The sequence below is a fragment of the Pteropus medius genome, unplaced genomic scaffold, assembly GCF_902729225.1.
Source record: "Pteropus medius unplaced genomic scaffold, Ma_sr-lr_union100, whole genome shotgun sequence".
In the NCBI taxonomy this organism is placed as follows: Eukaryota; Metazoa; Chordata; class Mammalia; order Chiroptera; family Pteropodidae; genus Pteropus; species Pteropus medius.
In genome coordinates this window covers 9,971,959-9,985,552 of record NW_024347790.1, presented here as the reverse complement: position 1 = coordinate 9,985,552, position 13,594 = coordinate 9,971,959, and the positions used below count along the sequence as shown (strand labels likewise).

Genomic DNA, 13,594 nt, shown 5'->3' with positions numbered 1-13,594 from the left:
TTCTCCTAAGTCTTCTTTTCGCTTCTGCCACTAACACAGCAGGAGAACTATATAAAAAAGAGAAACTATTAAAATAAAAGTTTTCTCTAGAAAAAACATTTTAAACCCTTCTCTCAAGGAAAATGTTTCATAGTAATTGCTTCTCCAATTATTTTCAATTAAGTGATAAATAGCTAAATGTGCTATTAACTGTGTCTATTGAATATATTCATCCAGATAAGGGCTTTCTATTCTAGATCTCAACTCAAATTCTTCAACTCAAGATAATACATATTTATTGAGCATTTACTATAAGCAAAGTACTGGACTCAGCACGGGAGTTAGAAAGATGATTAAGATTCATAAAATATAGATGCATATGACTCTCCATAAAGCGATGGTGATAACTAACCCTGTGCTAGGTACTGAGCTTCATGCTTTTTAGGTTATTTCATTTATCCTCACAACTTTATGGGGTAGGTATTCTTAGTGTTCCCATTTCATAAACAAGATTTAACTGGGTCTAAGAGAAGTTCGGTCACTTGCCCATTGTCACAAAACTAGTCCATGGCAGGACTAGTATGTGGAAGGATGAGGACTTGATTCCAGGTCTGTCTGCCATCGAAGCATGAACAAAATTCTGTATGACCATAGAGGAAAGAAAATGCAAACATACTTGGGGCTTTGGGAAAGGCTTCTCAAAGGAGCTGACATTTGGAGATATGGTTCTGAAGTTTATTTTCAAGGAGAGAATGAAGAGGGGAGATTGCAAGGACGGACCACTCCATGAGCCAAAATGAACAGGAATGAAAATGATGGTAGGTTCGGCAACCAGTAAGTGGCCTGGTGGCTGGAGTGTGGGTACATGGGCAGAGGTAAGCAAGCTGGTCATCACGGCCCTCTCACTGCCATTAAACACAAGTTGGTAGTCACTGAGGACTCGCCATTTTAGATCTAAAGAAACAAAGGACTGAATAACAAATACCATAGAGCACACGAAATAACATGGTAAACAAAGTCATGGAGTGCACAGTATAACTTCAAGTAGGAATTAGCAAAGAAAATGAAATTAAGAATTACTTTTTTTATTAATGCAGTTTTGATGATAATTTGGCTATTAATAACAAATCCTTAAACTCAAAGCAGAGATGAGAGATCTTTAAAAGAAATGAAGAGATCATGATGTTGATGATCAACTCATATTAAACAGTCGATAAAATTTAGTTTCTAAATGATTATATCCCAAATACTTCAAGGATGCTGCAAACTAGACCGCCATTTAAAACTAGCTGTTTCCACACTTATTGTCTTAATGTAAAAAATTCTTTGGGGAAACTGAGCTAAGATTTCTTGCCCCTTGAATATATTACTCATTAATGCAAACCCCAATCACAAATGAACTGGTGAAAAGTTAAGTTTAAATGCCCATTTTGAGTAAATCATACAAAGCAGCCCAAAAAAGTCCAATAGAAACTCTTCATAATTAGTTTTGTGAATGCTAACTTCCACTACTAGTGAGAAACACAGAAAGCACCAGTCTGAAAATTATGGTATTTGAGTTATGGCCCAGGGCTGGCCATTAACTGATTTTAAAATTGCCAGGATTCAGTTTCTCTGGCTTTAGTTTTCTGATCTCTAAAATCAAGAACCAGAAGAAAAATTCCATCCTAGCAATAGCAGTCCACGATCGTATGACTATTCGTTGTGGGAAAAAAGAAGACAGCATGATACAGACAGGAACTGCACTAGGTATCAGGACAAAAGGGTTCTGGCTCCCATGAAATGACAAGCCTCCCAACAAGCCTTTTTATCCTTGGTCTCGGTTTCCTCTAGTTACTTGAGTCAACATAGATGGCAGATTGTATGACCACGATGACTCTTTACTGTGTTTGTTTTGTCTTGTTTTGTTTTGAAGCTTCAATGAAACTTACTCCTAGGGATTATTTACCACTTCTTAGTACATTTAAGTGACTGCCTCTTCCTGTTTATTTGAGTCCCTTTATTTATTGCTACCTGGTAGCACAAACACTCATTAATGGTCTCCTAGAGAGTGCTTATTCAATCGTCTATTCCTTATAAAATTCCTCCCAGATAAGAGACCAGGTTTGAAAGCTATTTAGCTTTTAGTTGGGAGCTTTTCCAGAAGGGGAAGCCGTAAAGAGAGGCATAAGGGGATATTTCAAGTAGGGAAAGATAAATGATAATTTCTCAATGTCCTGGGCTTGCAATGGGCCCTTACTATATTCCTCCAACTTCATCTGTCTCTTTCTGAGTTCTCTGATTTGGACAGACAGTGCCACCAACTCAGGGCTTGATGAAATCTTTTCTCCTAGTTTTCATATGAACAATTCCTTTACCCCCTTGTTTTGGCCAAGATAGGACTGGAATTTTCCAAAATAAAATTTACTTAAAATATGCATACATACACACCCCAAACAATAAAAACACCTCACAAAAACATAGAAATAAATATATGTATCAAGAGATTCCTTATCTCAAAATATCTAAACACTAGCCATAAACTGCCTTGATAATTAAACAAGATGGGGACCAACTTCTCCCACCAATTTCAAAATACCACATTAAAAAACTACTAGCTTAAAGTTAGAAATATTGAGAGTAAGCAAAATGCACCTAAAATTATTTTTATAGTGAGTCTTCGTATATCATTTATCTTCTTAACCCATGAAAGGATGGTACACAGTAAGATGCAGGTGTCCTAGGTGGACTCAGGGCTTTCAAGAACACAGGTCAAAACCCTCAGTCTGAGTTTCAATGCTCTCTGTGGTCTGGTCTTCCATATCTCTTCAATCTTATTTCTGAATTATTTCCTTAAAATTTTGATTAAATGCTTTTCTGTGAGCATACCTCCTTACTTTCCTGATTTTCTGTTCTTTCCAGAAATAATGTTGGCTCTATTTTCACATGATTAAGTCCTGTTTATCCTTTGCAGTGCTGGTTCAAAGGCCACCTACCTCCCAGCTAAGCACCCCTGTCCTGTACCTGTTAGCAGAAATATTCTCTGCTTCTTCTGAACTCTCCCAGGACACTGTTTGCATTCCTTTCAGGGGACTCGAACTTCTTACTGTACGTAATGGTTATTTACATGCTTGCCTTACCCCTTGTACTAATGAGTAAACCCCAAGAGTGCAGATTCTACAGCTATTTCACCTGTCAGACCCCTGGGTAGCACCTCATTCAGAGCTTTATAGAATGACCTCAATAAATACTGAGACAACAGGAATGTTATCTCTATCTATGATTTCTATGATAACAAGGATTATATCACAATTGCTACTGGGTTGAGAGAGGGTGTAAGAAATGTAGTCTTGCTGTGGACCTAAAAGAGAAAGTAGGAGAGAAGATCATGTCAAGATAGCCTAGATTTCTGGTTGGCATAATAGGATGAGTTGTGGTGCCATTAATAGGAAAGAGAACAAAGAACTAATTGGGGGTGGGATCGCATAAGTTCAATTTTGGACATGTTGGGTTTCAAGTGTCTTTGAGATGTCCACTTGGAGATGGGAATCAAGGGGATGTTTATTATAAGAGCAGCCAGGATAACATTTTAGAAGTTCCATGTATTAAGAGGAAAAAGTAAATGTTCCAAAGGGTGAATAATTCTCACCATGACATGGACACAGCCATTAGAGAAAAAATTATCTTGCTCAGAAAATAGAAAATAAAATAGAGTCATGCATTGTATTGCACTGAACCTTATTATTACTTCCTATTGATTTTTCTGCTTTCTCCTTTCATTTCTTTTCTTTCTCTCTCTCGCTCTCTCTTTTTTTTTTTTTTGTAAAATCAAAATCCTATTCAAGTGAATTTCCATTACATAAAGTCCTATACCTAAATAAAGAATTGGCAGCTTGAACCTCGTACTTTTAGCACTCAAGAGTTGGACAGTTTTTTAGTTTGTTGATCTTTCATTTGTTAATCCTTTGAGATATTGTCTCAAAGTTGCCTTATATCCTGGTTTGAAAACCATATATACTGGGACAAGTGGGATGATTACAACAGCACCACAAATACAGCCAGTATTTTTAACTTAAGAAATAAGTATGTTTGAGTTACTACACTCTTATATAGATTCCTTTTTGCTTCTACAAAATTATATGCAGAACATAATTTATACGTATAAAAGTTAATCAGCCATAGCATGCCAAGCAGATCAAATAAAATATTATAGTTATTTTGTTTATATAGAAAACAAATTTTAAAAGCTAACTTGTAAACAATACAACTACCACAGAAAGAAATTTTAATTTGGAATTTGTTGTTCAAGTAGATACTAGCCAAGTTCTCCCTTTATTTACAAGGAATGCAAATCATAGCTTAAATAATACTTTTAGGTAAATGTTCGAGATATATAAAAGAATGGATTTTAGGAATCTGGATGCATATTGCACATAATGGCTATTCATTGTTTCAGCATCTCAAAATACCCTTCCTCTGTGGGGGAAGTTCCAAGATGATTGAGAGAAAGGACCTAGAAACTAGAAGCGAGACAGGACCAAGTGAGGGAGGAATCAGATGATCCTATACGGAACTTGACTGTCAAAGGCGTGACATGAAGCTCAAAGTCAGTTTACCAGTATTTAAGGGTGTCTGTGGCATTCAAGAAACAGTGTTGCTGCAGGAAGTGCTGCAGCGACAGGCAGTTCTTGAGGAAGGATGTTTGAGGCGCCCCGCTTCCTCCACTTCATGCCGACGCCTGGCTCTCTGCTTTCTTCTCAGTCCTCGTGGCCACCCAGTATTTTTCACTATGATGCTTTTCTTCTCACATTGGCTTGTATTGTTTTTAGTCAAGAGGCCGAAGGGTATACACTTAGATTACAAATGACTTTTATCTGTTCCCATTAAATCTGTGAATCTTTTAAAATATTGAACAGAGGAATTAAACCTTTCTTTTAAAATATTTTATCATTCAGATTTCTCGTAGACTCAGTCTGCACTCCAACACTGTCACTTTTAACTCTGGTGAAAAATGCGTTCCTATGCTTGAGGACTATGTCATAGAAGTGGTTGCTGCATCTTGATTGCTCAGAATATGTTGACCAAGTTATGAGTGACTCATTATACTCATAGGCCTTAACTTCAAATAGAAAGTTTCTGTATCCATTCCATATTGCCTTCTAACACTATCCCCTCCCCATCATCAGGAAATTTAAAGTACTCAGTTTGTATTGAATTTATAGTAGGGCAGTTTTCTTTAAAACTGAAATGTGATTTAAAAAAAAAAAAACTGTCCTGCCAAGCACACATGCCAATCCAATTCCAAAAATTAATATCGGGTACAAAAAACCTTCAGCTTTGAGTTAGTTATGTTGATTTAGCACAGTCGAATTTTAGATCAATTTTATCAGTGTTGAGAACTGTGACAAATCAAATAATTTCACATGACCTTGAAGAGAAACTACTTTTGCCCAAGGTGTTGCAGTGGCACACCAGAGACTTTTTTTTTTTTTTTTTTACCTAAGTATGTCTCACAATTTGGAACTAGTATAAAAATGCTGAGAGCAGTAAAATCTTCTCTCCTCCTATGACTTTGGACTAAGATCTGTGTTCAAAAGGCTGCTGTGGATTGATGATTTAAGCTCCTCTCCCATACTCTCCAAACATACAATTGTGAAAGATAAAATATTTTAAAAATATTTTTAAGTAGAATTAAAAAGACAAAGACATTTTCTAAAACAAGATGAGCATTACGGTGGACCTAACAGATCAGGTCCAGGATAGAAATAGGCAGAAGAAGTCTAGAAGGTAAAGGAACCAAAACACCCCACTCACAATGAAGGCCCTGACCTAGGCTCAGTGGACAGAATGGAGCTAAAAGTGTGTTTGTGTGTGCGTGTGTGCTGGGGGAGGGTATCTCTTGCTGAGAAGAGAGAAGACTGAAAAAAATTCTGCATCTTCTCCCTTTCATAGAGCCAGGTGCCTGAAATTGTAGGACGGAGCAGAGACATAGTACTTCATATTAGCTTGGTGACAAGATCTGCAATATCCTTGAACTAATGATAGGTATTAAAGCTTTGGACTAAAGGGCTCCTGAAGCCACAAAAGGCAAAGGCAAAACATCCAAAACAGGAGAAAGTAACGCAGAAAGAAAAAATAAAGCAAAACAAAAAATACCTCATTCAAGATGAAAGAATAAACTAAAATTCTAAATCACAGAAGGAAATCAAATAATAAGGAAGCAAATGAGCTCGCAAACCAGGACAATTCGCCTCTACTGAAATGCATATCATATCAAAAAATGACTGTTAAATAGTCTAAGAAAGAGGAAAGAATTACATTCACAAAAAAGAGAAAGAAATGAGCCATATATGAATAGCCAGGTATAAAAAGTCAGATATGAATAAACAATAAATGGTTGAAAAATAAAAGTGAGAAATGCTAGAAATAAAAAATACAGATATTGATAGAAATATCGGCATGAGAAATCAGTATATGTAATGAATTTAGACTAGGCCTAGTGTAAGAAAGAATTAGTGAAGTGGAAAACAATTCTGACGAAATCACCCAAATGCAACAGAGATTGATAAATGGATGACAATCATGAAAGAGAAATTATAAGACATATAAGGTAAAGTAGGACATTCTAATATTAATCGCTTAGAAGCAATAAAAAGAATGAGAGAGGATCAATATTTAAAGATGACCAAAAACTTTCTATAACTGTGTAAGACAGGAGTTCTCATATTGCAAGCATATCTGAATTCTTAACTAGATAAACAATAAATTTTGTGACTCGGAAACAAAAGTATGGAGCCTAACACAGCACCCAATATATAGCAATTTTCAATATTTTTTTATCACTAGAATTTAGAGCACCAGGCTTCCAATCTAAATATTGTGTAGTTCAACCATTCTTACGATGCTTGAATGCTGGGAGATAATTCTCCATGGGTCTCTCACATTTCTGCATGTCTTGTATTGCCTTTTGTTCCAGATTATATTTCCAAGGATGTCTGTATAGCAAATAATCTTGGAAGTTAAAGGTAAATTCTCCCCCCAGGACAGGTATACGTTTTCTTTGCTGTCCAGGATAATAAAGATAATGTCTGCTCCAGTGAAAAATTTGGACAAGTTTGTTAGCAACACCTTTAAAAGATTAGTTTCTGAAGCTAAGAGTTCACAAACTGTGAAGCAAATCCATCATGTATACAGCATTTACCTAGGCCATTACATATTACTCCTAGGACTTGTGGGGCAAAGGCAGCCAGCATGAAAAAAGTCATGCTGCTGACTTAACTAAGTCCTTTGCTCTGATTCACAGGTCTCCTATCTTCTGCTAGCCTTTAATGAAATTGGCAGGTCAACTTACTAGCTTGGAAGTAGGGTAAAATCTGAAATCCTTGATAGTTCTTGACATTGAACACCCTGTACAATGTTGGTACACCTCAATTTCTGTTTGCTGGTTGTCTGTTTGCTTTGGGAAGGATGGGATTGCAACAGACTACGGAATTATACTCACACCAAGATAAAAAGATGGGCAGGTATGAACCCATGCCTGCTTCCTCGTTATAAACTCCATGCCTGCTTCCTTCTTTTTGACACTCTGTTTCACTCACAACTGTAATTTTTCTTCATTACAGGTATATTAGTTCTGTTTCCCTAGCAAGGCTGCATAGACAAGGACTACTATCTCCCAAGATCATTCACAGTCGTTAGGTCATTTACACTCAGGTGAATAAAGCTTGGGCTTTGGGATCAGGATTTGAATCCCTACGAAATCATTTACTACCCGTGTAGGCTTCCACAAGTTAATTAGCTTCTGCAGACCTTGGTTCTTCTCAGCTGTGAAAATGGAGTATCATAAAACATTTCCCACAGGGTTGTTGTAAAATCACATGAGATAATATAAATAAAGTCCTAATATAATGTTTGGCACACAGTAGGCATTAAAGAAATAAGAGTTAGACTAATTGGGAGATAACTTCATAAATTAATGTCTAACCACTATACTGTTCACCTAAAATTAATACAAACTAATATTGAATGTCAACTGTAATAGGAAAAAAAGTTTGTAACTAACACTAAAAAAAAAATAAATTGCATTTCACTAAAATTAAAATTTTTTTTGCATCAAAAGATACCATTAAGAAAATGAAGACATAAGCTACATACTAGGAGAAAATATTTGTAGATCAAAAAAAAAAGGAATTAAATATATAAAACCACAACAGGAATTCAAATATAAATGACTTTTAAATCATGTCCTATTTTCTACTCACTTCTCCCAATTCCCTAAATACTGATATGTTCCTGAGATGAAACTAATAGGATTCTCAAGAATGAATTTAAATTACAAGTCTACTCTTTGACTTGGCAGTACCATCTATAGGAATTTATCTTTAAAAAAATAGTAAGAGATTCACGTACAGCTCTGTTCATTACAGTGTAACTTATTAGAGTAAAAACGATTAGTAACAAACTAAATGTCTAATAATAGGGGATTATTTAAGCCAATCATTGAATAGTCACGCAAGAGAATGCTGTGCAGCAATTTAAAAATTTGTGGTAGAAGAAATATTTAATGACATGAATATTCACTATTCAGTGAAAGAAAGCGGGCTCCAGAACATATAAAAATATTATTCCAATTTTGTTTTAAAATATATTTTCATTCATAAGATACTAGAAGGTTATAGATTAGAATGTTATACTTGATTGATTTTATGGTGTACACTTCTCCGTATCTTCTAAATTTCCTAAAATAAACGTATACCGTCTCTATAATAAGCAAAAAATATAGTCGATATTATAAAACTATACATAGTAGATTCTTAAAAATCCAAATAGGAAGTGTAAAGACATTAAAAACGATTTTTGAATATAATCCAACCAGGGACACTGTACCAACAAATAACAGTGTCAAAAAGTCTTTCAAGTTTTATGTTGATTTTTAAATCTGAGGTATCTTACTTTACAGAGGAGCAGAAAATACAAGAAATACACACCAATACTAACCATCTGTTGAAGTTCACATTCTTTGTTCTGATAAAGCTGTTTAAAAAACGCTGCTGCTAATTTTACCAACATTGGGATGCAATTCAACATGTAACATTCACTTTTCACACAAATGCCTCCTTATCTCCAAACCACAACCAGGAAACAAATGAATTCTATTCTCACCTTAACAACTATTGCATTATAAAATTTTTCAGAGTCTTTAGATGATCTTGGAACTCTTGGAGTCAAGATATTATTTGATTACCTGGCCTTTTCTGTGCTTCCCACGTGTTGATGAATTTCAATGAGCTCCATGAGTTGTTTTTGCAACATCACATCTTTGCCTGCAATTTGAGTAATAAATTTATGCTGTAGAAGATCTGACACTGTTGGACGCTTTTCATAATCTTTAGTCAAGCACCTGCACTGGCAAAAAAGAACATGCAATTATCAGATAAGTTAGATTAATTATGATTTGTATTCCTAAAAACTACTGTGACAGAAGAGAATAGTGTTTCTCATAATTGCTTAGCCCAGGAAACATATCTCAAAAAGTGTTAAACTGCAAGATGATCGAAAGAATGTTTGTGACAGTGCACACATCTGTGAGTGATTACGCAGTAGTGACACCAACTTCCTACTAAGTACTACTTCCCTGGTCTCCCAGCAAGCATTTTTGCACAGTGAAAATTAAACTTGCTCTCCAATGAAAAGTCCCCTTTGTAAGTCAGTAGCTAAAGATAAATAACAATGAAGTCATTACAGTTTTAATGTTTACCTAAAATTAAAATAAAACTTTCAGTTTCCCTTTACTAATGCTTTTAAAGGCTTCTCAATTGATCTATTTCTTTCTACATGATCAAACTGCTAACCCATTTGAGAAGGCTAACGTGCTGAAGATGTTTAAATTTCACGTCAGTAGATGTTGTTTGAGGTCAGACAGTAGATGTACTAGTGCAGGTCACACTTGAGAGGTTCAACCAGAGCAGAGTCCCGAAAAAAAGAGGTGGGGAGTGACAGCACCTGGAACAACATCACAGGAGGAGCATTGGGACAAATTTAGGATGTTCCATCCGCTGTGACAGCTGTCTTCAAATATGTGGAAGAGGGTTAGACAGTTTTCAGTGGTCACAAAGAACAAAAAAATCTAGGATCAACTCATGGAATTAAGAGAGAAACAGATTTCAGGTCAGTATAAGAAAGAACTTTCCAACAGTGAAGTTTACCGATGATGGAACGGGCTGCGTTGAGAAGTATGATTATTTTTATTAGGGGAGTTTACTGGCTGCGTGGCCACTCAGTGAACTTGTTCAAGAAGGCCTTACACTCTGGATTTGAGTTTGGGCTATATAAATTTTTAACATCCTTCCAAACCTGAGGTTTTGAGGGGCTGTGATTACGAGAAAACTGGTCAGAGCTGGGCTGCCATTTGGGGATAGAGAAAAAGAAAGAGGAAGAAACCCATGTTTTGACTTGAGCAGAGCTATTTCTAATCTTTACTGTTAATTTTCCTTGGGGTGGTAATTTGGCAACTTATTTTATTGGGCTTTACCAAAAAAGATATTTCCCAGGAAAATGCACTAGGGAATAAGGTGGACAATGTCTGAAAATAAAAACAAGAGATCTTGGTTCCCATTTAGTTTAACAGAATGTGTCGATCTCTGAGATCTGCAGCAATTTAGTCACATGTGAAATTATTTTATTGTAGTAAGACCTTATCAAATATCTGACATGTACCAGGCACTTCGCTAAAACACTGGAGTTACGGTGACGAATATGGCACATTCAGTGCCCTGGAGTGGCTTACTGTCTAGTTGGGGAGAAAGACCTCTAAGAAGGTAGCTAAATAAAAGTGGCAATTATATTAGAGGAAGATGCACAAAATACAGTGATAGAACACAGGACAGACTACTAACTGCCTGGAGAAAATCAGAGGTGAAATTATGTGAAATATGTCAATGTCAGCAGATTCCTCAGAGGTGAAATTGTATGAAATATGTCAAAGTCAGCAGTTTCCACTGAGGATCAGTTTGGAAGAATCTGCAGACATGGGGCATAATTATGAATTGTGGGAGCCCTTCAAAGTCATCAACGAATTTCCTGAGATTTATGAAATTTGATTGTAGTTTATTAAATACTCTCTAGTACATACTCAGTGGTTAAGTGAAAGTCAAGAAAAAAAAAGATTATCAATCTTTTTTGGGTTTTCACAACCCTTAAATCTAAGTCTCTTGTCTTTATAAGAATAAGAAGATAATCTTGGTAGGAAAACCAATGACATCAGTTATGTACAAATATTATTGGTTTCTCTGCTTTCTTTGCTCTTTCTTCATTTTCTGAGTGGAGTTTGACATACTAAATCTTAATGACCCCTCTCTCCCACTTATAACCTGGGATCACCCCTTACCTTATTTTATAAGGTAAAGTCATAATAAAGATTGTGAAAAAGTCTATGGGATAGAAATGACTTTTGATTCATAGCTTTGAGTCACTTGTCTGGAGGCACTTGGGCTAACTACCTGTCAAATTAGAAATGTTAACTGAATTTCAAATGTGTAAGTAATTTATCTATAGGATCATCTGATTGACCAATTGCAGTGACTATTCCCTAACTGTGATGAGAATTAATGATGCAGGTAAGTTAAGGGTTAAATGAATAGCAGGTGGGAGATGCTGAGGGCATAGTTGCAAAAGGCAGGTGGACAGAAGACTATGTTTCTGGACAATGAAACTTCTGCAGAAGCATCGCTATCAGTAAGAGAATAAACATGACCCTAAGATCAATATTTGAGCAATAATGAATTCACTGAGCATTCATAAGACACTACAAATACTTGTTTTGAAGAAAATAATGGAAACCTCAGTGGCTATTTAATAGATAAGAGGTAAGGAGGAGATTCAGAAGCACCAAGGAATTGTTGTAAAAAGAACATTTCAAAGTTAGGATGGTTATCTTTTTGACTTTTTTAAAAAAGACTCTATTACTTGTTACTCACTTGCTAATGAAGTCATTGAATTCTGCTGACCATATCTCAGGCTGCATCAGTTTTGGGGGTGGATTCCTAGAAAATAAGAATCAAGGTTGGAGTGTGGACCTTGGTTAGTCAGAGCAAAATTAGGACAGAACCAGATGGACTAATCCATTGCTGCCTTCACAGGTCCTGCTAGTAAAATTGAGCATTATGATTCTTCTATTCAAAGGCAGGTAATGAGTTATTAATCACCTGTTATATAAAATGATAGGTTCCTTGTTTCTCTGAAAGCACTTACTAGATGACCCAATTTCTCCAACTGATAATATTTTTCTTTTAAAGAATCTCCTTGCTTTTACCTGAGAGCTGCAGGGGAAAGCATCAATACTTAGTAGAACAGAAACAATGAGTACCAGGAAAAGATTTTTTGTTTTGAGTCCTGCAGAAGTCTCTGAGGAATATCCAGGGCGCACAGAGGTGATCTGGAAGGAATTATTCAAAAGACGCAGTGAGGCAGAGGAGAGAGGCAGAAAAGAATGCCTTCACGAGACGTTCTGTTGTTACTGAATACATGGCCGGAAATAGGTTATGAAAGTAAGGAACTGGAAAATATGATTAGCTATAACGCTCTGAATGCCACTTAAAAGTTTTTGTTATTAATGCCTTTCATTTTAAGTTGGACAAATCTTTTCTTTCGAAGCGTATTCGTGAACACAAAGGAGCCTCACTTGAAAATGAGGCTGAGCTAACTCTCATCAAACCACACTGATCAACCATGATAGTTGAATTTGTTGAAGTACCGCTTTATGTTAATTCTAACAGCTTTTTTTTTTTTTCATTAGCGGAATGGAAACACTTTGTCTTCAGTTCTGCATTACTCCTTAAATAGCTTATAATGAAATTAATGTACAGTTTGTACAGGCTCATTAAAGAAAAGTGCAGCTCCTCATCTACCCTCGATCACGCAGACAGCTCGTTTTACGATCTTTAGAACTATTTGAAGATTGCTGATTCGCACATTAAAGGAAGTAATTCTTTTCTCCACCAATCTTGCTTTATTTCTTGTTCTCCTGAAAATGTCCTAAGAGATTTATTGGCTCGCTTTAGGGGAACAACATTTTGATGGTTTTAGAGCACTCAGAACTGGGTCGCTTTTCAGATCCCTTTTTCCTAATTGTTTTTACAGTCGGTAGGAATTCTCAGAATTCAATTTTCGAAATATACTGCTGGTAAAAGTAGCAAGGAATAACTAAGATGATGCAGTTTCCAGAAGTGCCTTGCTCGCAGGTATGACATATAGTAACAGTGTCATCACTCTTCCATGTGGCATCATCACAAAGAGTAATAACATTAGGCTAACCACGGTCATTTAAACCATGATTGAAATGGTTCAGGAAGCATGGTGCTTCCCATCACATGCTGACTGAATAATAGTAAATGTTAGAAAATATATATATTTTTGTTTTCCCTAAATTTATTGAAATATCTTAGACACAGTATAGAGCCAGTTTTCTGTTCTCTTTTGTAATCTCATTTCCCTACTTAACAAATAAGCAGTATATTTTACAAACGGTAAGACCTGAAAGAGACATTGACATTATAATGTAAAGGGTGACATATATCTAAGATGTTATAATTCCGAATCTATAGATAGGACTGGAAATTCAAAGGTAAAATTACAAAGT

The 13,594-nt window shown here is 35.9% G+C and overlaps 1 protein-coding gene across 4 annotated transcripts in view; it reads right to left on the bottom strand.

Annotated features, from left to right (window-relative positions):
- Positions 1-13,594, bottom strand: part of MYO3A (myosin IIIA) — a 186,539-nt gene that overhangs the window by 116,090 nt on the left and 56,855 nt on the right. For all 4 annotated transcript variants that reach the window (XM_039877584.1, XM_039877586.1, XM_039877582.1 and 1 more), the window contains exons 8-9: positions 11,934-11,999; positions 9,203-9,358 (exon numbers count right to left, since the gene is read on the bottom strand). In XM_039877584.1, the coding sequence (XP_039733518.1) occupies positions 9,203-9,358; positions 11,934-11,999 (222 nt within the window). The remainder of the gene's footprint in view (positions 1-9,202; positions 9,359-11,933; positions 12,000-13,594) is intronic.